We start from the raw sequence: 27506 nt of genomic DNA, 5'->3' as shown, positions 1-27506 counted from the left end.
TAACTAAGGGGGGGGGGGGGCGGGCAGCGGCATCCTTCCATCCTAACCCTCCCCTTCCTCTCACATTAGCTGCGGATGCTACTGACCTGGGTCTCTCTTGTTCACTTTCTCCTCAGTCTTCCTCCTAACCCTCCCTGTGTGCGCTCTTCCTGGCTGCCTTTTACAATGCTGGTTGCTGTCAGGTCGGCTCCTGGCTTCTGTCATAGACCCTCAGCCCCCCTGGGCCCCAGTGCATTCCTCCCGGGATTCACTCTGCACCTGTGTCCCAACCTCTGTCTCTACCTGTCCTCTGGATGGCTTCACCCAAACGTTCACAAGCACTTTGAATCGTTTTTGAGGCACGTCAGTTCTTTGACTCCCAAATCTGCTCTGCCTCCCTGCCCCCACTCAAACATTTGAGAAAATAAAGTGGGTTCTTTGGCTCCAGTCCCCAGAAGCACTGAGCTCTTTGCAACAAAGCAGGGGCAGGGAGCAGAGTGGACACAGCACTTGCAAGGCTGCCGCCCAGAGTTCCTTCCCAGGCTGCACTGAGAGGAAGTCCAAGGGCCCTCACTGCGGAGCAGCGGTTTCAGCTGCAGTTCTTCGTTCTCATTGTGGTGAGTTATCCTCGGCCAAATCGGACTCAGCACCTGGTGTTGAAACAGCGTAGAGGCCACCTCAAGCCCAGCTTCCTAGACAGCCCCCTGCGGACCTTCCATGGGTGAGGGTCCAGCGCTGACAAGGACAACCACCGCGTCAGGTGCTAACCATGTCCCTGCTGACTACCTTCCTTCCTCTTTCCGACCCCACCCTGGGTCCCCAGCGACAGTGACACTGGCCGTCGGAGGTCAGCACCAAGAATGCGCCTGAGGCTTGTTTAAATCCTCCTGAGTAAAGAAGAGGGCAGCGTGCACAAGAGGCCAGCTGCTGGAAGAGAGACTGTAGAGTCTCTGCAGCCTGGGCTGCCAGGGGTCGTTACTAACCAGCCCTTGTCACGTGAACTCCAACACTACTCACCAGAGCAGTTCTCCAACTGCATATTCATACCAATGTCATTGCCAAAAACCAGGGTGTGTGTGTGGCACAGGAGTGAAGATGCCCCTTGGGACATCCACGTATCGCAGTGCCTGGCTGGAGTCCCACCTGCCCATCTCTGTTCCAACTGCCTGCTAAGGCACACCCTGCGAAGGAAGCAGAGGATGGCTTCAGTACTTGGATTCCTGCCGCCCACACAGGAGACCCAGACTGCGTTCTGGGGTCCTGGCTTTGGCCTGGCCCAGCCCTAGCTGTTTTGTATGAAAGGCAGAGAGAAACAGAGAGAGAGATCTGCCATCCATTAGTTCCCTCCCCAAATGCGTCCAACAGAGAGAGAGAGAGAAAGAGAGAGAGAGATTCCATCACTGATTTACTCCCCAGGTGGCTGCAACACTAGGGCTGGGCCAGGCCAAAGCCAGGAGCCAGGAGCCTCCCAGGTGCGTGCAGGGGCCCAAGCTCTTGGGACATCCTCGACTGCTTTCCCAGGAACGTTGGCAGGAGCCAGATCGGAAGAACTGGTGCACAGAAGGGATGCCAGCTGGTAGCCTAGCTTAACCTGCTGCGCCACAAGCTGTCCCCTGGACTCATTTTTAAGCTGGCTAGCAAGCCCCCCTCCAGGTACCCGAGCCCCTGGAATGGCCCGAGGCCGCTCCCAGAAGGCAGACTGGGTTCATCATTTGTATGATCCGTCCGTATCGTCCGGTGCTCGAACACAAGAGGTGGTGGGAGGGACCTGCTCCTGTTTAGCTTCTGCTCTCACTGTCCTTTTAAGCCCATGTACCAGGAGCCGGCACCTTCGTGGTCAGCGAGGCCATCGTACTCGCGGTCTCTGCAGGGCACCGCGAACATCTTGCTGGAGACGCGCACGGTCGCCCCCTGTCGGGAACCTTCGGGAGGGCCGCCGCTCGGATCCTCCTCCCGGGTCGCGCAGAAACGACGCGCGGCCCCTCGGTGGCCAGCGGCCGGCTGGAGCCTGCAGACGCGCAGATGGCCGGCAGGGGAAGGGGTCGGGGTGCGGTGGCCTTTACCTGGCGCACACCTGGGAGCCTCTCCCTTCCCGCGCTTCCTGCCCCGCCCCGGCGCCCTGGCTCGCTTCCCCGGCTCCGCCCGCAGTCCGGCCCCGCGGGTATTTGAGGCCCAGGGCGGCTCTGGCGCCTCATTCCCGCTGCTCCCAGCTCCCGGCCGTGTCGCGGCGACTCTGCGGTAGGTGCCTGTTGCGGGACCCGCTGTGGCAAGCGAGAGTCTCCGGGACAGCGACGGGGACGGGCAGGCGCGGCTGGGCAGGACCGGGGAAGGTGCTGGGCCTGGGACGCGGGGACCTCAGCGCCCGCAGGAGCGGGGCGTGACCGCCGCACGGAGCCGTGACCCTGCAGCCCCGGACGGCGGGGGATGGGGCGAGAGCGCCCGGGCTCGGGTTCCCTCCTGGAGCCCGGCGGCGGCCGCGGGTGAGCTGTTTGGCCTGCGGGCCGGGCCCGTGACGCCGAGAACCGCCCGGATCTGCGGCGTGCAGGCCCCAGCGCGCAGGGGAAGGCGGCCGGCGCGGGATGGGGGCGGCGTGGAGTCGGCCGGGCTGCTGCGCCGGCTCCTTGGGCCACAGGTGACCCCCGCGCCCCCAGCCTCCCGCGGTCGCGGGCGGCCCCCACCCAACCCGCAGCCACAGGTGGCCCCCCGCCCCCCCGGAGCGATGGCAGGGGACGCTCCTGGCCGCAGGTGACCACTCCCACCCCGCGACCGAGAGGGCGCGGGCTCGTGACGCCGGGCGTTGGGGACGCCGAGGGCTGGCGGCGGCGGTGCCGGGGTGGCAGGCGGACCCCAGGCCTGGCCTGCGCTCTGGACTGAGCCGAATCCGCAAGTCTGGAGGTCGCTCGGGCTGCGCTGATAACCGTGAGGACCACTGCGCGCCTCCTTACTGCTCTGTCTTTATTGTAAACTAAACTCACCGCAGGTAAAATGAGCCATGATCTGGTGTCTTCAAAGCTAAGAGGACCGGGAGAAAGCTGGGTCCTATTTGGGTCTACTTGAAGTTGGCATTTCTTCCCTTTTTTCTCCCTGAGAGCAGGAGCATCTGCATGCGGCGGTGGCACCGGGAAGACTGCCCGCGGGCTGCCTGCCTCCTGCCTGCTGTGGTTTAGGGCTAGGCGATGGGCTTGGCAGTATTAAGTGCCTGTAGTGCCGAGCTAAGGCGAGCGGCTGCTGCTGTCAGCATGTGCCGGTGTGTCACCGTGCCTCGTGACCATGTCACTGGGTGCCGTCACAGTGAAAGGGTACACTGTGGGTGACACTTGGCCATGTAAACTAAGTTCTTAAAATTGTAAAAGGCCAGTTCCAGCCCAAGGCGTTTTGTTACAACTCAGAGCATGACAGTTAACTCAAACCAGTAGCAGTAGAGGGAAATCAGTGTACAGAATCAACATTCTTTTCCGTATTTCTGGAAAGAGCACCACGTGGATGCTGGGCGGGCCATGGAAAACCCCATGCCATCCATTTCCAAGCTTGCTGGACCTGGGATTCAGCCAAGGCATCGGAAGCAGGAAAATAATGTATAATTCCCCTGCTTACATAGTAGACACACAGATACACACACATACATGCACATACCCCCCCACACACACAGCCTCCCTCAAGAAAACAAACGTGAGGATAAAGCAGGGGCTCAGGTGTCCATTAAACCAACTTTGTGTGGTTTAGATTTTGTAGGGAATGAAGACATCGAAGAAGTAGAGCAGCACAATTCAATAGTGACACCGAGTATTAGCACTTGGTCAGTGGTGAACATTAACTGCAGTTACTGGGGATGCTATGAGGCACTAAAGATCCTAGGATAAATTTTTAAAAAAATATATAAAACCAGTCATTAAGAAAACTTAATTATCAGTCTGTGATTAAATACTGTTTTTATATTTAAAAATCCTGTTTTTAAAGCAGTAAATAATTCTAGAATATACAATGAATTTTTCATGTGCATCTTAAGGGCAATTGGCTATGTTACTATATACTCAGCTGAAGAGGTAGGTGTTTGGAAACCCACTGCTAGGCATTGAGTTTGCTGTCTGAGCTGGAAAACAGGCATCCTTGTTAAGACACATTCACTGAAGGGATAAGACAATAGCTTCACTGTAACAATCTCACTAGATTGTCTAAAATTTTCTTTGCTATTGGAAATGTCTTAGTAAGTGGTAAACTTTAAATCAGAGTTTATTTTTCTTTTAAGCTCGGGACCTTTTTAATCTTTTTATAATTGTTAAAATTTATATATTATTGTAAAGTGAAAATTGTTTTATGATTATGACTATTCAGTGGAAGGTGACTCTCAAATGCAAGTTTCAAGACAAACAAGGATTTCAATAATCTATGCTCAATGCTTGGCACATATTTGCTGATTAAAAGAGGGACTAAGTAACTGACGAAATACAGCTTTTAGTATTCCAACATTGGTTGATTCTGCTCACCAAATGGTTTGCGCATTTGTAACCATCTGTGTTTAACTCCGTTCTCATAAAGCCTGGCTAAGACAACAGTCAAGGAGCCTTGTGCATCACTAGGAAAGAGGTGAAGATCAGAGAGGAGGCAAGGGAGACTGCAGATTGCTGGAGGAGGACAGTGTCCCGAGGAGGGAGCTCAGTGTCCATGGAGGAGCCAGCACTGCTGGAATGAGGGGCTGTGGTCAAGCATGAGCCCCCCCACTCCTCCTCCACCTGCTTCTAGGGCACGCCCAGCCACCAGACCTGGAGCTTCCTCCACGTGCCAGTTCTGACCCCTGTGACTGCACGCAGGGAAGTCACCAGCTGACGCCTCCTGCACATGACCCGAATTTCCACAGCGTTTTTTATTTTCTTATTAAATATGGGCTAACACCCAAGGGTCATCAGGCAGTTCTGGGAAACTCAGGTATAGAAGAGAGAGACCTACAGAAAATAAAGCACATACCAACCACAATAACAAAAGGATCCCAGAGAAAGACAATGAGGGCAGAGAAGAGAACTCAATGGAACTATAGTTGATATTCTCTGAGAAATTAGAACCCGAGACTGTGAAGAAGGGATATCAGAGAATAAGAATCCTTGGAGATTGAAAATATAATAGCTGAAAATTAACCCCCAAGTCAGTAGAACAACTGGAAGGTAAAGTCTTGACTATTTTCTGGAAAATAGAATGAAGTTATTGTGGTGGAAAATGCAAGAGAAGGAAGAAAATCGGGGGGCAAGATTCCTAACGTGTGCCTGGGGAGGACTTGGAACCCTCCACTCTGGGTGGCTGGAGGGGTGAGCAGGGTGGCTGGAGCTCTCCGCCAGTCACCTCTGCTATGAGCAGCCTTGACCCAAAGTGCCGTAGTCAAAGCATTTTCTGTTTGTGCCCTGATAGGAAGAAGGTTGGGAAGTCCCAGACGGGTGTTCGTACCTGACTAATAGGAAGTACAGAAAAAGAACAGAGGGTCAGTTTGAGGGGAATGAGCAAGTGCCTTACACACACTTTTCCTAGAGTGGGAAAGAAACCTCTTACATTGCTAGATTGAAAGGGCAGTGCAATGCCTAGTGAAATGAAGAAACTGTGCCCCCAGAGATCCATCACTGTGAGGTTTCTGAATGTCAGGGATGTGGTCAGGCTTCAAAGCTCCCAAGGAGTGGGGTTGGGAGTGCATATCAACACAACCAGGGGCAGAATGTCATCAGACTTGCCAGTAGCAAGCTGGCAGCTGGAGAGCCTCGACGTGATGCCTCAGAAATCCCCAGGGACCCCACCACACCCTCAATCACACAGGATGGTAGAATGAAGGTGATTTCAGATATGCAGGACATCAGAATTTTCTGTGCTCTTAGAAAGTTATTAGGGGGCTGGCGCTGTGGTGTAGTAGGCTAAGCCTCTGTCTATGGCGCCAACATCCCATATGGGTACTGCTTTGAGTCCCAGCTGCTTCAGTTCCAATCTAGCTCTCTGCTGTGGCCTGGGAAAGTAGTGGAAGATGGCCCAAGTGCTTGGGCCCCTGCAGCTGCATGGGGGACCTGGGAGAAGCTCCTGGCTTCAGATCGGCGCAGCTCCGGCCTTTGCAGCCATCTGGGGAGTGAACCAGGGGACAGAAGATCTTTCTCTCTGTGTCTCCCTCCGTCTGTCTATAACTCTGCTTCTCAGATAAATAGTCTTTTAAAAAAAGTTACTGGACAGTTTGTTCCATCCTAGGAAGGGCGTAAGGATATTCCAGAAGAGGCAGCTATGCAGCGCACTGCAGAGCAATGGGTCCACAATGGAATCGTGTAGACAGTGTGGCTGCCGGTACTGGCACTGCAGCTCCTGTGTATAAAGACAGAGGAGTGGGGCAACTGTAGCCCAGAGCAATGCCCCTAGGTAAAGGTGTTTTTAGAAGAGTGGGTGTAGGCCAGCGCTGCGGCTCACTAGGCTAATCCTCCGCCTGCGGCGCCGGTGCCCCGGGTTCTAGTCCCAGTCGGGGCACTGGATTCTGTCTGGGTTGCTCCTCTTCCAGTCCAGCTCTCTGCTGTGGCCCGGGAAGGCAGTGGAGGATGGCCCAAGTCCTTGGGCCCTGAACTCGCGTGGGAGACCAGGAGGAAGCACCTGGCTCCTGGCTGCGGATCAGCGCAGCGCGCAGGCCGTAGCAGCCATTTAGGGGGTGAATCAACGGAAGGAAGACCTTTCTCCTCTCTGCCTCTCTCTCTCAGTCTAACTCTGCCTGTCAAAAAAAAAAAAAAAAAAAAAAAGAGTGGGTGTAACAGAGCTTGAAACAGGGATCTAATTTACAGTGTGATATATGAGAGGCTAAGGAAACATCTATCCAGGTTTGCCACTGATGTGCCCAACGATAGTGGCAGTATTTTTGGTCAGCATCAAAACTCATTTGCTGAGTATTCAGATTGTTTTTGTTCTTTATAACTCTTCTTCTTCATTAAAAAAATCAGAAGGCTGATACTATCTCTTTGTACTACAAAATAATTTAATTGAGCCTGTAAAATCCAGTTGTTGCCATAAAGCAAATATTTTTGAAAGATTTATTTATTTAAAAGTCAGAGTTACACAGAGAAGGAGAGGCAGAGAGAGAGAGAAAGAGAGAAAAGAGTGTCTTCCATTCAACTGGTTCCCTTCCCAGTTGGCTGCAATGGCTGGAACTGTGGTTAAAATGCCAGGACCGGCCGGTGCTGCGGCCCAATAGGCTAATCCTCTGCCTGTGGCGCCGGCGCCCCGGGTTCTAGTCCTGGTCGGGGTGCTGGATTCTGTCCCAGTTGCCCCTCTTCCAGGCTAGCTCTCTGCTATGGCCTGGGAGTGCAGTGGAGGATGGCCCAGGTGTTTGGGCCCTGCACCCCATGGGAGACCAGGAGAAGCACCTGGCTCCTGGCTTCAGATCAGCATGATGCGCCGGCTGCAGCGCGCTGGCCGCGGCGGCCATTGGAGGGTGAACCAATGGCAAAAGGAAGACCTTTCTCTCTGTCTGTCTCTCTGTCCACTCTGTCAAAAAAAAAAAAAAAAAAAAATGCCAGGACCCAGGAGCTTCTTCTGGGTCTCCCACATGGTTGCAGGGGCCCAAGCACTTGGGCCATCTTCTGCTTTCCCAGGCCACAGCAGAGAGCTGGATGGGAAGTGGAGCAGCCAGGACTCCAACTGGCTTCCATATGGGATGCCAGCATTGCAGGAAGTGGCTTTACCCACTACTCCATAGCACCGGCCCCTAAAGCCAGTATCTGAGACCACCATCTGGAGAAAAAGCCACCAATTTGTAGATTTCCACTAACCACATTAGGAAAGCATGGATACCGTGGAGAAAACAAACATCAGTTAACTGAACTATACATGTAAAAAGGCTGAGTCCATTAATGTATTCAGATGAGACAAATGACAAGCTTTAAAAAGGCCCCAAAGGGACAGGTGTTTGGCCTAATGGTTAAGATACCCACATCCATTTCAGAGTGCCTGAACTCCATTCCCAATTCCAGCTTCCTGCAAATACATACTATGGGAGAGAGCAGATGATGGCTCAGTACTCGGGTCTGTGCCATCCATTTAGGAGACGTGGATAAAGACCTCGGCTCCTGGTCTCAGCCTGGTCCAGGCATCTGGGGAATGAACAAGCACAAGGGGGCTCTCTTAGTCTGTTTCTTTCTGCTTTTCAAAACATAAATAAAAAGACATAAATTCAGACATTACATCTAGGATTGCTTTACAAAAGTGGTTATTACTGGTTCCTGGGTTAACAAGCCTAAGAGTTACACAAATCAACTTATAGGCCTAACATTTAAACTAAAAGACCTAGTGCCAATTCACACGATAGAATGTGGAGCTCTGCAAATGAGATGGGGGAGAACTCAGATCATATTCCGTTGTAACACACCGGGCTACAAGGAACTGAAACTTGGTGTTTGGCCAAGACTTTGTAAAATCCTAATGACGGTGGGATTGTGGCTAGAGCTTGCTATCAGGTCAAATGTGCTTATCTACAAAGAGTGAACACCCTGTGCCAAGCAGGGGCTGGGATGGGATAATAACCATGAACCAGGCAGCCGCACCCTCTTATCTTTGTGGAGAGGGACGCGTTACTTCTGATTAATCTCAGGAAATCATTAAAGTGAACATTATTATTACTGTAGAAAAGGCATACAAAGATACACCAAATATAAATTAAATATATTAATATTAGTACCTTTGGATGGATTTAAGTACAGGTGTAGAAGTAAGTTTTTAAAAAATCACTTTACTCTTTTGGGTATGTTTAAACATGTTTGGAAGTTTTAGGAGACAAAATTATGAGCTTTTTTAGATTTGATTTATCAGATAAATGGAAGTTCAAATGTTTCCAAAGATTAGTGAAATCTGACATTAAAATGTTACCAGTGTTGGGCAGGAGTATGGCCTCGTGGTTAATGCACCCCATATTAGAGTACCCGGATCTGAGTCCTGTGTCCACTCCCAGTTCAAGCTTCCTGCTATTATACACTAGGGAGGCAGCACGTTCAAGTGATTGGGTCCCTGCCACCTACAGAGGAGACCCCGGACTGAGTTCCTGGCTACCAGCTTTGGCTCTGCCCAACCCTGGACGTTGTAGGCATTTAGGGAGTGAACCAGCAGATGAGAACTCTCTCTGTTCATCTACCAAATTAAAAAAAAAAGACTCTTTTAAAAAAAAGTCACCAATGCTTAAATATTTCTGAAAAAATAATTTTGTACATTTCCCTCATATGACTGTGATTATTAAAAATGAATACTTCTACTAATATCCTTTCATGAATATGACAGAATCTGACTGGTTCTTTGTTGTTGGCATTTGAAGATTTTTCTCTGTGGCCATAGTTGTTTTTATGCATAATATTTTGATCAGTACCTGAGAGCTTTATCCTCAATGAAATTCTTGGAAGTGCATTTTATTATTCAGATGGTATGGATGTCTTCATGGCATTTTTCTTCATTCTTTTATTTATTTAAAATTATTTATTGATTTGAGAGAGAGAGAGAGAGAGAGAGAGAAAGAGAGAGAACTCACTCCCATCTGCTAGTTCACTTCCCAATCTGGGAACAAAATTCACATCTCCCACATGGGTGGCAGGGGCCCAGTCACTTGCGGCATCACCACTGCCTCTGAGGGTCTGCGGGAGCAGGAACCTGGAGTCAGGAGCTGGAACTGGGAATTGAACCCAAGCACTCCCTTGTGGGAATGTGGATGTCTTAACCACTAGGCCAAATGCCCGCTCCTTCATTCCTCTATTTTATTTATATTTTATACATAATTCTAATTACACTCAGGAAATACTGGTGTTCCAATTCACAGTATCACTTGCTTAGTATATGAAGGAATGCTTATCCCATTTAGTCAGTGCTGGAAATGAATGCTTTTTGTACTTACGAAGCTCATGTTTTAATTTGCTCCCCATCTTGAATGTTTTCCCCTTTTAGGAGAAAGACTGTGCCACAGTGACTAAGGGCCATACAGATCTGGTTTCCAGCCCTTACTCTGCTACCTGTAGGTGTGGGACCTCTGGGAGCAAGAAACTTAAGAGTTAAGGCATAGTTTCTTGGCTTGTAAAATGCAGAGGTTAACAGCGCCTACCTCATAGAGTTGTAAGATCATTCAAGAAAAGTGCTAATATGGGACCTGGCACACTGTTTTGTCCATAAAATAATATTTATTATTTTTCTCTGAAATGTAAGCTTTTTTATATGGTGATTAGGATTTTTTTTCTTTTGTAAATTTGCTGACGTCCTTTGCACATCCTTCTACTGGAGTCTGCTTTATCGACTTTCTTTGGACCCCATTTTACTGTAATCTCTTACCAGTTTCCAGGGTATTTCATTAATTCTATTTTTTTTTCAAATTAACTATTAAATAGTTTGCTAACCAGGCTCACTTTGTCTCCTCTTGATAATTCTGCTTCTTGTTTCATGAGTTGTATTTGCCTTGACAAGAGCTGTCACAACAGTTACCACTAGCACTGGCTAGCAGCTCTGCTTCTCTGTTTGTTAATGTTTTGTCACCAACTTTGATGACGGTTGCTGAAGTGGATGGTTCTTGTCTTCTTAGGGAAACCTCCTTTCTGACCTAAGTGCCTTTGCCAGGAGTGGGCTACTCAGTGAATTTCACGATTAACATATTTTCCACCAATAGATTCTCCTGTAGCTCCTGGATAAACCCCCAGGCCTTCACTGGTTTGTGTCTTTTTGATTTAGCAATATTTTAAATATAGAAAATGAGTATAATTTTACTGTCCATGGCTATCAGCAGTCAACCCCTACTGAAAAATGGAACGTTATTCCTGACCTCACTGTGGGCTTTGAAAATTGAGCTATGTTTTTGCTCTTTGTTCTGCACTTGATGTTAATGATTGCTGAATTTGGAGAGGAAAGGGAACACAGGTACCAGGTGTGTTACCTTCCTCATGCAGGGAGAGGGTTCATGTCAGAAATCAGGTCTTTCAGCATGAAATCCCTCTGACATGATGAAAAGGACATGCCCTGGTTTTGGCCCCAGACGGTGAACTGTGCACTGGACAGACGGTGCTGACCTGGCAGGTGCGTCTTCAGGTGAGGAGAAGGCAGCGTTGCCTTTTCTGAGGTTATTGACATAAAGGTTGCATCTGAGACCAGTGATTTAGGGCTTTACTAGAGACAGAGAGCTTCGTTGATGGCCTTTCCCAGGTTGGCATTTCCACTGGAATTGAGAACCCTTCAATGTTTAAGGGGGAAATGTGTGCGGGTGGTACGCAGTCCTGGCCCTTCCCCAGGCCAGCTGCATGGGTAACAACCCTTGTCCTTTTCCCATTCACTGAGGAGCTGTCCTGCCCGGCAGCCTCCCTTGTTGAGCTGAACCATCTTAGGGACAGAGTCACATGCGTCCCCAAAGACCCAGTGCAGTGAGGAGTTGGCAGATATTTGAGTCTTGAATCTGTGCCACTTCTATTCTTAATTCTCACTTCAGAAATTCCCTGTTTTACCCAGTGTTTGCTGAAACTGATGAAAAGGTAGCTCTTGCTGATCTAGAATCTGAAGAACCACAAGTAGGCACAATTTTGCTTTGGTTTCATGTCATGACTACCTTTGTCCGCACTGACATTTCCATGGCTCTGCAAAGTCCTGGAGTTATTTCTGATTATTAAAGGATGCAAAAGGACTTTAGTAATGCATCCATTCTATTGTACTGTCATTAAGGATGAATAATCTTAGATGTGCATGGAGTCTTAGCAAACCAGCACTGCCCAGAGCTCCACCTGGTTTTTATAATGAACCAAGAGCAATTGGCAAGCAAAATACTGAAGCAAGGATAGTGAGCAAGACTTAAGCATGTATGTTAGCTGTTGTGTGAGTTTCCTGTGGCTGCTGTAACAAGTGTCCACTAACTCAATGGCATAGGACAATACATGATTTTTATCAGCATTCTGGAGGTCAGGAGTCTGCAGTCTCACTGAGCCAAAATCAGGGCATCGGTGGGGCCAGACTCCTCTAGAGCATACCTGAGGCTGGGGCCTATTTAGCTCACAGTTGAGGTGGTTCAAGAGACCATATCTGGTGATGGCCTTCATGCTGACAGGGCCACAGGGCATCACATGGTGAGACATGTCAGAAATCAGGTCTTTCAGCATGAAGTCCCTCTGACATGATGAAAAGGACATGCCCAAGTGTGCATGTGTGTATATGTCTTCTGATGTCTCTTGCTCTTCTAATGAAGCCAATTATGGGGATGCCCACCTGATGTCTTTAATCGTACTCATCCTCCAAGGACCCCACCTCTTAACACTGTAGTTGGATTAAGTTTCTATCCTCTTATTGTGCAGCAATGGGGATGAAATGTCAACATGTGAACCCTGGGCAATACATTCAAACCATGGCTGTTTTCACAGTCAACAGGGGCATCTTGCTTCATTCTTCACCCTGGTGTCTTCTATAGTGTCAGATCTCTGCTTCCCAGGACAGTGCACAATGAAAACCCCTAATCAAAACAGAGTAGGGTGGGCAGTAAAGAAGAAGTTGTCATGCCTGCACCACAAAACATCTGCAGGTGTCACTACAACTTGCAAACAGAGCTATCAGGGCTTATCATAAGAAGTACCACTGCCCTGTGGTATATCAGATAAGACAAGGCACCGAGGCCAGGACAGATGGCCAACTATGGCTGTCGCTAGCAACATACACCAACTCTTGCAGTGAGCTCCTTTGATCCATGGACTTTGTTCAAAGCTGTTTATATGATTCCTCTTTATCACTGAAAGTTTTCCTTCACTTGTATTTCCTGGGGTGTGCCTATGATTTTCATGCCACTTTTCAAATCTTTGCTATTCCCAACTGAAATCTTTTGTTCCAGGTTGCCTGTCTACCTGATGTTCCTTTTGCTGGGTTGATCCTCCCTGTGATGAAGAAATCTATCATTGCATTTAGCGGTCTTTGGAATGATCCAGAATAATCTCCTGTTTCAAGATCCTTAAACACAGCTTCAAAGTCTCTTTTGCTGTTTGAGGGCACATTGATGTGCTCCAAGGATTAGCACCTGGAATGTCTCTGGGCCCTTATTCAGACAGCCACAGTTAACCATGTGGAGATCTGGCAGTTCATCATTGTCTTCACAGGCCCTTCAGTTGGGTGCCTCTTCTCCTGTCCACTCCAGGGTGCACCGACTCTTGCTGCTCCTTGTACATGTTCTGGGGGTTCCTACCCACTGCCTGGGGAGCCACTGGGAAGGTCTTAGAATGCAACATCCTTCACTGAGGACATGAGAATTTGGTAAATATTTGTGAACCATGTCACAGCAGACAGGTTCTGCTTCCCACAGCCACCACCCTCCCCAGCTTGTCCTGCCACGTTTTTGTACCTTCTGTCTGGACTTTTTTCTTTTAAAAAATGTATTTATTTATTTATAAGGCAGAGTTAGAGCAAGAGTGAGTGAGCACACTTCTATCCAATAGTTCATTTGCCAAATGCCCACAACAGCCAGGGATAGGCCAGGCTGAAGCCAGGAGCCAGGAAGTCCATCCGGGTCTCCCATGTAGGTGAAAACACACACATTCTAAAACATTCCCAATCACTCCCTGAGCAGAGTGGGCACCCAAGTACTCAGGCCATCAGCAGCTGCCTTGCTGGCACATTAGCAGGAAGCTAGACTGGAAGCATGGAGTAGATGGGACTCAAACCAGCATTCCTATATGGGATATAGATGTGCCAAGCAGTAGCTTAACACAATGCTTTTAAAAAAAAAAAAAAAACAAGAAAAACTGCCTCTTTTTCTCTCCCCTAATTCCTTCAGTCACTTCCTGAAGTCATGACTTCTTGAATAGGAGCTGAAAGGCCTCTGGGCCCAAGTTATGCTCTCTGCTCCTTAGCTGGGCTCCGTCACTTTGCTTTTCCTGCTGTGAAGCAAGGAGTTGACAACAGGTATCTCTGAAGGCCTGCTGCCCATTGCCATTTGTGACTCACTGCTGACAGAAGAGCCTGTCTGCAGCCTGTCCTTGTGGCCCTGCTGGCTTCCTGCGCTGGAGCCTGCCTCACAGAGGCTGTGGAAACCCTGACCTCTGGGCCTGGGCCTGGACGTGGAGATGGGCACACACCCGGCCTGCTGGGAGATGAGGCTGAGGAGCAGAGAACACACAGTCGTGTGCTCTCATGGCCCAGGATGATGGAAGATGCCATGCCTGAGGCTCGGGGTGAGGGGGCGGTCCCTCAGAGCATGGCCTCAGATCCGGGCTTTGCCACATACCTGTTTCCTAGGAGAACTGAGTGTCAAAGGGTACTTGTTTGTAAGGCTATCCCATTTTAAGATTTATTTGTTTGAAAGGCAGAGTTACAGAGACAGAGAACTTCCATGGGATGGTTCACTCTCCAAATGGCCCCAACAATCAGTGCTGGGCCAGGCAAAAGCCAAGAGTCAAGAGCTTTATCCAGTCTCCCACATGGGTAGTGGGGGCCCAAACACTTGGGCCATCTTCTGCTGCTTTCCCTATGTGCACTAGCAGAGAGCTAGGTCAGAAATGGTGCAGCTGGACTTGAACGGGTGCCCATATAGTATGCTGGCATTGCAGGCAGTATCCCAACCCACTATGCCGCAACACCAGCCCCTTGGATCATCTTTAAGGCTTTGGTTACCCCCAAATGGGATCCCTTCTCTCACACCATAAAAACACTGTGAGATAATTTATCATCTTTGGATGATACTCAAATGATAAACAATACCCATAATACACGAGCACACACCAGAGAATGCAGACATGAAGCAAAAGCCAGGAGCACCTTCTCCCCCTGGGAAGTGACTCCAAGGAAGAGCCACATGTGCTGCCTCTCCCGCTTTTGCCATGTGTACAAGTGCAAGTTCCCACAAAAGAGGACAGTCTCTAAACATGACTCTTCAGTTTTTCACTTAACACTGGAAGCACACGAAGTAATCTGGAAAAGACTCAGACAGGGCTCTGGGTGCCCCCATTTGCTTGCAGGCCCTGGGATTACGGTGAGTATTATGAGGAGAGTGGAGATGTGGTGATGTGCCAGCCTTCTCTATGTGCTACTGATTGTGGTCTGTCATTGCAGGCTTGCCATTATGGATGCTCTGTCAGAAGCAAATGGCACCTTCGCCCTAACCCTTTTGAAAACGCTGGGTGAAGACAGCTCGAAAAATGTGTTTTTCTCGCCCATGAGCATCTCTGCAGCTCTGGCCATGGTCCTGATGGGGGCAAAGGGAAACACCGCAGCTCAGATGACCCAGGTATCTAACCCATGTCAGGAAGACATGACAGGAAATGCTGTCTGCTGTCAATCAAGTCTTCCACATCCTCAATCACACAGGGATTGCTCCTGACAGAAACTGAAGGTTAACACCACTGGGTGTGGGTAGAGTGCTGACAGAGAAGGACACGCCACCCCTGTACCCTGGGGACAGAGATAGTGTGTCTGGCTCAGCGGAGTAAATGGTTTTATCACCACATGGCCTGAGTGTGTCTCAGTCTGAGTCCTCTGATTCTCTGGGGATTGTCACCTGCTCATCAACTAGGGCTTGAACACCAAGGCATGGCTCATCCAGGCTACCCAGGAGCCCCCACTGTCAGCCTTTTGGCCCCATACAGTTCCCCGTCCTCCCTCAGGTAAGGTACTCTGACCCCAGCCCTCCCAGAACCCTGAAGTCTCATCCTTTCAGGGGGTCAGACTCAGAATGGGAGTCCCAGAACGGGACCGGTAGAGGCTCTTCAGAGATTTGTGAACTAAAGGGACAGTCTGCCTCCTCTAACCCCCTGACATGTGATGGTGAGGCAGGCAGGGACAACTGCAGTGCACAGTCCCTTTGGGAGTGATGTGAGGAGGTATGCCAGTGTGCAAGAGCTGTGTAACAAATACCACCACTGGGTGGCTGGAACCACAGGCAGTTACTGCAGGTTGGGTCCGAGATCAAGGTGTCAGCAGGGTGGTTTCTCCTGAGACCTCTCTCCTGGTCCTGCAGTTGTGTCCATGTCCTCATCTCCTCTCAAGAACCTCAGTCAGATTAAATTAAGTCCCACACTGATGATCTGACTCTAACTTAATTATCTCTTTAAAGACCCTATCCAAATATGGTCACATTTTGAGGTTCTAGGGGTTAGGGCTTTAACACAGGGAGTGTGAGGGGACACAGGTTGTTCCACAGCAGGAGGTATGGGAGGCACAATACAGTCCCCGGACTAAAAGCCAGAGCCCCATGTCTTAGGTTTTTATCCTGGAAGATCTCCACCATCTGTTGCTGTGAAACAAATCCTCCCAAAACTTAGTGGCTAGAAATAACAGAGGTACATTGTTTCTCAGAGTTTGTGGCTTGACCAGTTCTGCTCAACATGGTGCTAGCTGGGGTCACCTTGCAGCTGTTTCAGCAGGAAGCTGTGCTGGGAGGTCCGAGAAGGCCTCTCTCCAGCCTAGAACATCAGGGCTGGCTGTTGGCTGAAGCCTCAGTTCTCCAAGCAACTCTCCCCTTGTGGTGGCACCTTCTTTGGGGCCCTCCATGGGGTCTCCAGCCAGGTAACCTGGCTTCCTTCCATCATGGTGGATGGTACACAAGAGAGCAGTGTGGCAGCTGCTTAAGAGTCCAGATGTGGAACAGCATCATGTCTGCTGAAATCTGCTGGTCAGAGCCAATGACGAGCTCAGCCTAGCTCCAAGGGCAGGGGAAGAGACTCCACTTCAATGTCAGGAGTGGCCTCCATTTGCAGAGGTAGGAGGGGTGGTGGGCAGCCTTGTTTGCAGCCCAGCTGCCAGTAGTGAGCATACAGAGCCTGGACAGTGGAGGGCACTTCTCATACCAGTGTTGACAGGGTGCAGGGAGGGTTGTGAAGACATCTGACATCTGCAGCTGGATGAGCTGCAACAGGATCCATCAGCACAGTTGTTAGCCTGAGTTTCATGTTGTACTCATCTTCTGAAATTGTGTTTTCATTCTGTCTTGAATTGCAGGCACTTTCTTTAAATAAAACCCAGGGTGGCGGAGCTGGTGATGTTCACCAGGGCTTCCAGTCACTTCTCACCGAAGTGAACAGGCCAGGCATGCAGTACCTGCTTAGAACAGCCAACCGACTCTTTGGAGAGAAGACTTGGGAATTCCTCTCAGTAAGTTGCACTTGCTGGTTTTCACTGAGCAAAGGTAGTGGAGAACAGGGGACTATGGGCTGCAGCATAAATACAGTGGAGGGCAACAGTTCACCCAGGTTCTCTTTGCTCACAGACTGTCATGATGCTTTTCATGATAGAAACATGAAATAAACAAAAAATAAATTTTTTGTGTACATTCTTGCTGTGCAAATAAAGCAGGCAAAGCAAAGGTCCTCATTAACCTCTCTCCACACCCATCATCCCCTCTCTTCCCCCTGCCTGGATAAGGGCTTTTAATTAACTTAAAATTAAATTAAATTTAAGGACTTGATGTGTGTCTTCCTGCATACATACAAACTTTTGTGGATTTTTCCTCACCATAATGCTATTATGCCATACATATTGTTTCATAATTTGTTCCTTTTATTTTTTGCATCTCAGCATATGAGGGCACTTCAAAAAGTTTATGGAAAATGGAATTGAAATAGAAGCTTAACTTGGTGCAGAAAAAAATTGAAATCCATGCATATGAGGGGTCTTCAGAAAGCTGGTGAGAAATATGTATCATGAAAATACTATGCATGATTTCAAAAAATTTTTACAACAAAATAAGCTTATTTTTAACTATTTTTTCACAAAATTTTTGAAGTGCCCTCTCTCACACTTTTTAACCATTGATAATCCCTAAGAATTGATGGATCCCAATATGATAAACCATCCTAACTGATGAGCATTTAAGTCAAACACAATTTAGACCATTATAGACAATGCATGTTTTATATGTGATTTTTTTTTTTAATTTATCTACTTGAAAGGCAGAGTGACACAGAGGCAGAGAGGGATATTTTCTATCCCCCAGTTCACTCCTCAAATGCCCTCAATAGCCAGGGCTGCAACAGGCCTATGCCAGGAGCCAGGAATTCATCCAGGTCTCTCACATGGGTGACAGAAGCCCAAGCTATTAGGCATTATCCACTGCCTTCTCAGGTACATTAGCAGGAAGCTGTAATGGAAGCAGAACAGCTGGGACTTGAACCTGCACTCCAGATATGGGATGCAGGCTTAACTCACTGCGCCACAACACTGGCCCCATATGTTGCATATGTGCCACGTATGTGCATATGTTGGCCCAAGATGGATTACAAGGGAGGAAGGAAGTACAGTTTTAAACTTTTAATGTTCATTTCTACCCACTAGCAATGCTACAAGTTATTAACCTTTTAAATTTGCTTGTTTATGAGATTGAATAACTATTCTTATGTTCTTGGAGCATATCTAGATTGAGCATCCTTAATCCAAACATCTGAAATCTGAAACATTTCTAATCCTGAGCATTTTGGATAAGGGATACATAGACTGTGGGGTTTTTTTGTTTTGTTTTGTTTTTGCAAATTCTGTTTATATATTCTGTCATTTTATATTGGGCTGCATCCCTTTTTTCTTATTGATTTCTAAGAGTTCTTGTATGTGTTGGGATATTAAGCTTATTCTTTTCTATGATTTTTTCCCATAAGTTTTCAAACTAGTTTCAGGTTCTCAAGTAATTGTCTTAAAATGAATTGGTGTCCAAGGAATGCAGTCAAATGCCAGCAACACGCTGAGAACTGAGCAACATCATGTAAGATAGGAGTCATGACAATAATTCATCTAGTCCTCCAAGTAGCACTGTGAGATGGAGCTATCGCTGTCTCCTTGTTGGAGGCCTCAAGACATTGATGGACTTCTCTAAGGCCTTACAGCTAATAAATCACAGAACAGGCCTTCTACTGTGTCACATCTTCTAGGGCTACATTGAAGGAGAAACTAGAAATCCCAATATATAAAAACAGTTCTCAAGAGTAGAATTAAATATTTAGCCATAGCTGTTCAGAAGAAAGATTACAGAATTCTTTATAGTACATTGTCAACAATGTTAACAAGTTAATTTTTTAAAAGATTTTTATTTATTTTATCGCTTCTCGGCCTTTTGGCTAAGATCAAGTGTAAAGATTTTTATTTATTTGGCATCTGGAGTGACAGAGAAAGAGAGAGAGAAAGACAGACATCTTCCATCTGCTGGCTCACTCCCTAAATGGCTGCAAACAGCCAGGACTGGGCCATGCTGAAGCCAAGAGCCTGGAACTCTGTCCCGGTCTCTTACATAGGTGGCAGTAGCTCGGGCACTTGGGCCGTCTTCCATTGCTTTCCACGGCACATCATCATGGGACTGGATAGAAGGCAGAGTAGCCAGGACTTGAACCAGCACTGATATTGGATGCTGGTGCTGAAAGCGGTGGCTTAACCCTCTGTGCCACAACACTGGCCCACTACCTAACAAGTTATTTCAGCTCATTTATTTTCCATCGAATTTCTCACTTTAATATGGCATAATATAGGTGTTCACCAATACCCTTATTACTTAATAGGATTTATTAGCAAAATAGTATGAATTGGTTTTGAGAGTTGTTCACTGTTGACCCATCCAGCACAATAGCCAATAGACATGTAGCTATTTAAATCACAGTGAACTTAATTAAAATGGAAATGGAAAGAACTGCTCAGCCCCCAGGTGCTGTAGCTGTATCTCGGGTACCCAGCAGCACTTGTGGCACTGTTTTGGACAACACTGACGTGGAGCATTTCCATCATGGGAAGCTGTGATGGAGGAGCTGCTGTGGAGTTCCTCCCTCTCCCATGCTCTGTGTCTGGAGTTTGCAGTTGTGGTTCCTGCAGGGCTACCCCTCACTCAGCACCTGCTGGGCTTTGTCAGATGCACTCAGGGTCAGTCACCTCCCAGATCCCCAGCCATTCCCTTCAAGGACCCAGCAACCTATGAGGTTCATTTGATATCGAGACCATTATGCTCAGTTTATATGCTAAGATTAAATATAGCTGAATATTGAGAAGTTGGGTTTCAACTTCATATTTCTTTACAAATTATAATCTGTGAATCATGATTATCGACTTTGTGCCTTGAGGCCACAAAGAAGCGAGCAGTTGATGTTATGATTTTTGTAGCCATGTGAATAACTTGCTCTCTGTATCCCAGACTTTTAAAGATTCCTGCCAAAAGTTCTACCAAGCAGAGTTGGAAGAGCTTGACTTCATGAACTCCACAGAGGAGTCCAGAAAACACATCAACAGCTGGGTAGCCAAAATGACAGAAGGTGAACATGTATTGTTACTTTCACAATGTAATGTTTTACTGTCAGTTCCTTCACAAGAGGATCATGTGTAAATAGGAATGATTGCTGTTCCTTCTAAACTGCAAATTTTACAAACCCACTTGTGAAATAGTCAATTTGTGACTTGTTCTCTAACTTTCCTGCTCTCATCAATCTGTATTTGTAATGTCTCTCAATATTCAGAACTTCTCTTCTGGAACAATCCATACTTAGTCTTTCTTTTCACAAACAGCATAAAGAAACATTTGCATGGCAGACCTCAAGCTGTTGCGTGGTGTGGTGTAGCTCATGCCCTCGTTTTCATGCCCTGTCAGGTTGCCCAGCCAAGTCTCATCTGCCTGTGGCTTTTAATTTAAACTGTTCTTTAAAGGATAATTTTTTTGATAAAAGATTTGTCTTATTTATTTGAAATGCAGAGCTACAAATAGAGAGGGAGAGACAGAGAGATCTTCTATTTGCTGGTTCACTCCCCAAATGGTCACAACGGCCAGGGCTGGGCCAGGCTGAAGCCAGGAGCTTTTTCCAGGTCTCCCATGTTGATGCAGGGGCTCAAGCACTTGGGCCATCTTCTATTGCTTTCCCAGGCCATTATCAGGGAGCTGGATTGGAAGTGGAGCAGCCAGGACTCGAACCAGCACTCACATGATGTCCATGTTGCAGACAGTGGCTTCACCTGCTATGCCACAAAGCCAGCCCTTAAAGAACATATTGTAACCACTCATCTTTTTAAGCAATCCTTTAAGTTACAGGCACAAATAATTCCTTTCTATCTCATGTGTTATGAATTTCTCCTGCACATACTAACATCTGCTTGTTTATTTTACATGCTATTCAAATGACTGCATTTTCCTTATCAGAACTTTTATAAAAGTTAAGTTTTTGTTGCTTATTTTAAGGACAAATATTCCTTTCTATCTAGGGAACAGTAAAGTCCTTTATCCACATACTTGATTATTCAAGGAGATGGTACCTTGCAAATGTCATTCCTGATAGATGTATCAGCAAACTCTTTTAGCTGACTGGTTCTTTAATTCTCCATTTCAGATAAAATTACCGACTTGCTGTCCCCAAATTCAATGAATTCACTGACTAGGCTGATTCTCGTGAATGCCATCTACTTCAAAGGAAATTGGGAAAAACAGTTTAACAAGGAGCGTACCCAGGAGCGACCATTTAAAGTCAGCAAAGTGAGTATCATGCGTAAACAAAGGAGACTCCCAGAAATTGTCCCTGTGTTCACACTGATTTCTGAAACATGCAAGGCCACCTCAGGTGACCTGATCGAGTATAACCTGAGCTGGGTACAGCCTTGGGTGCCTGGCAACAAGGTCTCCCCCACCAAGCCCTTGGCCTCTCACCCTTCATCTCCTTTTTGTACATCATCCAAAGAGACCGCATTCTTCAGGTCCCTATACTGTCACATGCTATGCCAGAGTGTTCTGCACTTGGCAGACTGATGGTGTCTTTCTCAGGCTTAATTAAGTCCTTCTTGGCTTTTTAGACCATTTGGGATAAAGTTTAAACTCTGAAATATGGTGTGCAAGGCTCTTTGTGGACCTGAATCCTGCCAATCTCCTCATTCCACCCGCAGCTGTCCAGAGATGCATTCTTGGATGCCCTTCATAGTTCTCTTCAGGGTCCGGTGTCTAGGCCCTTCCCCAAGCCAGCACCGTGACCCTGCAGGCTCTGCAGGGCAAACGGCTGCTTTCCCACAGGGAGAAGGCTGCTACAGTCTGAGTGTAGGCAGCTGTCGTACGAATGCCTGGCCTGTGACTGGTTCTCAGCAAACACTGAACCAGAGGTGCTCTTCAATCTTGTTTTGAGAGTAAGGATAATGTAAGTACATATTTTTGTCCAAAAACAAGTGAACAAAGGACATGAACACAGGACAGGCTGAGTTTAGCCACTCCCAGCTTTGCAGGTATTATCTGTTGATGGCCCTAACCTTTCTCTTGTTGAATCCAATTTATTCCCTTTAAATATTTTAAAATTTATCTTCATTTTTATTTAAATGAAAGAGAGAGAAAAACACAGAGAGATCATCTATTCACTGGCTTACTCCCCAAATGCCTACAACAGCTGGGGCTGATCCAGGCCAAATCCAGAAGCCTGGCACTCAATCTAGGTCTCACATGCGGTTGGCAAGGACATAAGTACTTAAGCCATTACCTGCTACCTCCCAGGGTGCACATTGGCAGGAAGCTGGAATCAGAAGCAGAGCTGGGGCTCAAACCTAGGCACTGCAATATGGGATGCTGACATCTCAAATGGCATCTTAACCACTTTGGTTTACTCAAAAGTTTTTGTTTTCATTTCTTTTTAAAAGGCAGAGAGAAAGATCTTCCATTGGCTAGTTCATTCTCCAAATGCCTGTAACAACCAGGGCTGGTTCGAGCCCAAATAAGGTTTCCCATGGGGTTGGCAAGGACACAAGTACTTGAGTCATCACCTGCTGGCTCCCAGGGTGAACACTAGCAGGAAGCTGGAATCAGTACAGCTGGGACTCAATGAGCTCAGGCATTCCATATGGGAAGCGACATCTTAATGACCTCAGTTCATTTTTTTCCTTTTCTTTAGTTCATAGAGACTTTTGTACATATTCAAGAGCAGTTAGAATAAATTAATTATAGTGTACTCTTCATCACTGACCCTAAGTTAAATCTTCCAGGAAAATTTGAGCCTGACCCTTCAGTTTCTCAAAAAATGTATTTTCTTCTGAAACCAACTGTCCTCATTTCCCCTGGAAAAGAAATCTCTCTCCATGAAACTAATCTTTAACAAAATGTTGGGACTTCATTCAGCTGTAACCCCAGCTCACTCTAGAAGTTCAGAGACATCCGTCTCCCTAAACAGGAAGTATGGGGTGGGTGAAGACAGGGGACAATGTGGCCTGGGGGCCATGTTGTGAGGGAATTAGCTTCCTCCCTGCCCTGCTGTCCTCAGCATGACACTCCCTCCTCCTGCTCACGGATGGTGCAGACACTGCCTCCAGTGTCCAAGCAGAAGGGCAGAATGACAGGGGGCATTGTGCTCCTGAGGTTCTGCCTCTGTTATCAGAAAAGGAAGGCGCTCTGTCACCCAGGCCTGAGCCACTCAGTGTGGCTTCTGCTGGCTCTGCAGAGTAAGGAGTTTGCTCTTGCTGTCTCACCAGTTGAGAAAGCCAGGGGATGGGACTGCACAGGGTGTTAACTGTACCAGCTCAGTGCAGGGGAAGCATGTTTGTTGATACAATTTTCATTTCATTTCAAATTAAATGGAGTTGGCCTACACAGTTGTATATGCAGTGCATCAGCCTGTTACTAAGACCAGATCCTTTTTTTTAAATTTATTTATTTTTTGACAGGCAGAGTGGACAGTAGAGGGAGACAGAGAGAAAGGTCTTCCTTTTTGCCATTGGTTCACCCTCCAATGGCCGCCGCGGCCGGCGCACCACGCTGTTCCGATGGCAGGAGCCAGGTGCTTCTCCTGGTCTCCCATGGGGTACAGGGCCCAAGCACTTGGGCCATCCTCCACTGCACTCCCTGGCCACAGAAGAGAGCTGGCCTTAAGACCAGATCCTTTTGTATCACAAGACTGGGGGCTTTAGCCCTGGAGGGGTACAGGAAGAAATTCCCCAAGATAGTACAGTAAACAGCTTCTGAGACCAAGCCAGCAAGGAGACTATTTTTTTGGGTAAAGTTTCATCAGAACACAGCCACGCTTATTTGCTTACCTGTTTCATCCTACAATGGTAGAGCTGAGTGGTTGTGACAGACACTGTGTGCTCCACAAAGCTCTGCTAGTCAGAGTGAAACCATGCTGGCTGCTGGTTCAAGAAAGTGACTGGGGAGCCAAGGGCAAGGAGGCCAGTGCCGTTGAGGGCTAGCTCAGGGGGGCTGACAAGGTGGAGACAAAGCCACAGCAGAACATCTTGGGTTGTCCAACTTAATGTAGAGTACTGTGCCCTAGAGTACTGTGCCCTACCAGGGAACTGGAGACTGTATAGTACTTTGGCTGTGCTTGTCACATAACATCCAGGACATTTGCAGGGGTTGCTAGTGTTAAATTGCAGAGCGCTGGGATCTAAGGATTGGGAGTGGAACATAGTCACTGACTTTGGGGCTTTTTTACCTTCTGGCTAGGGATGCACCTGCATCAAATGCAGTTTTTTTTTTTTTTTCTATTAGGATGTACTAGTTTTGCCTAGTCCTTCTAGATTCCCACTTGTTTGTTTAATCATTCATTTAGCAGATGTTGATGGAGCAGCTGCTGCATACAGGCACTGTGCTGTGTCCTGTGACAGTTATGTAAGCAGCTCATATTGTGCTGGGCAGCAGACAGCGTGAGAGGAAAGGAGTGTATTAAACAGTGCTGGATGCTGCAGAGCACACAAGAAGGGAATAAGACATTGTGTTGAGAGTGGGAGCTCTCAAAGAAGCCATCACCACAAAGGTGATATCTGAGCAAAAACCCGAGAGGCGAAGGGTGCACTCTCCAGCAATGAGTGCGTTGGTTTTGCTACAGAGACCACACAGAGGCCCCTGTGACTGTGGCAGATGAGCAGAGCGTGGGAAATGAGACTGGAGAGGCAGTGGGGCCAGGATCCTGTGCAGATTACAGGTTAAGGACTCAGCTTTTGCTCTTAGTACAAGGGGAAGGAAGGGTGCCGGTAGTCAAAGAGCAGTGTGATCTGACTTAAATTTTCCGGGGCCCCTCTGGCTGCTGGCATGGAGACATTCCAGTGCCAGGTGGACGGCAGCGGCAGCAGAAAGAACAGGTTGGATTTTAGCTGCATTTTAAAGGGAGCTGGTATCACTTGCTGCTGACTCAGATGCAGAGTGACAGGGTCAAGGATGCTCCACAGGGGTCGACAGCAGGATGATGGTGTTACTCTCACCTGGCCTGGGCAGATCTGTAGAGAGAGCTACAGCAGTACATGTAACATTGGGAATTGCCTTTATGTATGCATACGGTGTCAGGTAAGCAGTGAAACATGAGTCTGGAGTACAGAGGAGGGGCGGTCTCTGCTGGGGCTGTGGACTTGGGGGTTATGTTTCGAGTTGTGAGACTGAATGAGATCACCAGGACAGCAGGGTCAAGCTTGAGCCCTGGCCCCTACATGTGGAGATAAAGGTGATGAAGATGAGCTGGCAGGGAGGGGGCTGGTGGGAAGTCCTGGACGCCAAAGCAAGGAAGTGTTTCTAGCAGCAAAAGCTAGCCGCTTTCAGATTTGTCCAGTGTGACTACTGGGTCTTGTTTGAACTTCACATTTGTCCATTTCCTTTACAGAACAAGGAGAAGCCTGTACAGATGATGTTTAGAAAGTCTACTTTTAAAATTACCTACATAGGAGAAATATTCACCAGAATTCTGATGCTCCCCTACGTTGGCAAGGAGCTACACATGATCATCATGCTTCCAGACGAGCACATCGACCTGAAAACGGTAATGAGCCCTGGGAACGCCAGAGAAGCACACTTGGGAGTCCTGCTGTAGCAGCTCTTTTTATTAAAAAAAAAAAAAATTTATTTGAAAGGCAGAGTTACAGAGACAAAGAGACAGAGATCTTCCATCTGCTGGTTCACACCCCAAATGGTGGCAAAAGTCAGAAGCCTGTAGCTCCTTCTGGGTCTACCACACAGGTGGCAGGGGCCCAAATACTTGGGCCATTTTCCACTGCCTTCCCAGGCACCTTAGCAGGGTGCTGGATCAGAAGCAGAGCAGCCAAGACTTGAACCAACGCTTAAATGGGATGCTGGTGTTACAAGAGGTGGCTTAACCCACTGTGCTGCAAAGATAGCTCCCCCTTCTTATTTATTTGAAAGATTTATTTTAAAGGCAGAGTTAAAGGAACAGAGACTCCTTACTCTCTGGCTTCAAGACAGCAACATGGCCCACAGCAGCCACCCTGTACACCTGCTAGAGAGCATTATTTCCATTGTAGCACCTGGCCCTGTTGGCCACATCTGCCCTAGGTCTTAAAATCTTCGGCTCTCTTCTTCTAGGTGGAAAAAGAACTTACTTATGAGAACTTTGTTGAATGGACGAAGCCAGACATGATGGATGAAGAGGAGGTGGATGTTTACCTGCCCAGGTTTAAACTGGAGGAGAATTACGACATGGAAGAAGTCCTGCGTGGCCTGGGTATGACTGATGCCTTTGATCAAGCCAATGCAGACTTCTCTGGAATGTCCTCCAAGAGAAACCTGCACTTGTCCAAGGTTGTGCACAAGTCCTTTGTGGAGGTCAATGAGGAGGGTACAGAGGCCGCGGCTGCCACTGCCGCCATCATGATGATGCGGTGTCTGAGGATCCCCAACCAGTTCTGTGCCGATCGCCCCTTTCTCTTCTTCATTCAGCACAGCAAGACCAATGGGATTCTGTTCTGTGGCCGGTTCTCCTCTCCATGAGGAGGGTCACTGCTGCCACAGCCTTCTCCTTCCCCCACCAACCCACTTTTCCTGACAGGCCAGTGTGCCTGTACCCAAGTGTCCTTATCATCGTGCTGCTGACAGTCTCAAAATAAAGGCCCAAGTGGTGTCCCAGGTTCAAGATGCTAATGTGTCTGTCTTTTTATGTGAGATGCTTTTCTAGAAGTTGAAACCACCCCTCTCTGCTGATCTGTGGTCACACTGGCTCTTGTGTTCATGCTCAGGACCAGGCATCACCCACACCCTGCAGTGCGGAAGATCCAACTGCTTCACTGTGAGCCGACAGCAGTCCTCATGGCTGGCTGTGTGTGCCTTCTCCAGGCAGAAGTCGTACATGTTGCTTGCTTTTTTTCACTGCCAATGGAATCTTATCCCATGTTTAGTAAGAGTGCAATGGAGAGCTATAAGGAGGTTCAGGTCTGGAAAACCCTCAACAGGGAGCCGGATTCTAGGACTTCTGTGTGTTCTCTGGCAGTCTGCTGGGATGCAGAGAGAACCTGCAACTCAGGCCAGTGAGCAATCAGTCCCTTTTCCCACATGCATTTCTGCTTTCCTGGCAATCAGTGATAATGCACCCTACCCACATTCCCTGAAAATGTTACACTGCCACCAGAGAGCGAGACAACCAGACAGCTTGCCTTTGCAGGAATGTAGATTACAACATCGTCACAAGAAAACACTGACTCTCCCCTTCCTGCCAAGTATTACTGACAGCAAATGGTGCCTAAGGTTTCTGCAGCCACCTGTGTCCCTTGCTGGAAATGCAGTCACCCCATTCAGCAATATGAGAATGAGTTGATGGGTCAGGTTCACATGGAAGAATTGTGCCATTTTCCAGGGGACAGTGGAAGAAGGACTTCCAGTGGCCTATTTGCAGCCTGCAGGAGTCTGGGCCCCTGCGACA

At 47.9% G+C, this 27506-nt stretch overlaps 1 protein-coding gene across 1 annotated transcript; it reads left to right on the top strand.

Annotated features, from left to right (window-relative positions):
- The first annotated feature begins 1980 nt into the window (after positions 1–1980).
- Positions 1981–26723, top strand: SERPINB6 (serpin family B member 6). The gene is made up of 7 exons (XM_062183929.1): positions 1981–2217; positions 15010–15184; positions 16894–17046; positions 20057–20174; positions 21237–21379; positions 25461–25616; positions 26177–26723. Exons 2-7 carry the CDS (start codon positions 15020–15022, stop codon positions 26579–26581), a joined length of 1140 nt encoding a protein of 379 aa, XP_062039913.1. The 5' UTR covers positions 1981–2217; positions 15010–15019; the 3' UTR covers positions 26582–26723.
- Positions 26724–27506: the final 783 nt, after the last annotated feature.

Source organism: Lepus europaeus, chromosome 3, assembly GCF_033115175.1.
Source record: "Lepus europaeus isolate LE1 chromosome 3, mLepTim1.pri, whole genome shotgun sequence".
Lineage (NCBI taxonomy): Eukaryota > Metazoa > Chordata > Mammalia > Lagomorpha > Leporidae > Lepus > Lepus europaeus.
Note: the sequence above shows the minus strand (reverse complement) of the source record. Positions and strands in the feature narration are given on the sequence as shown.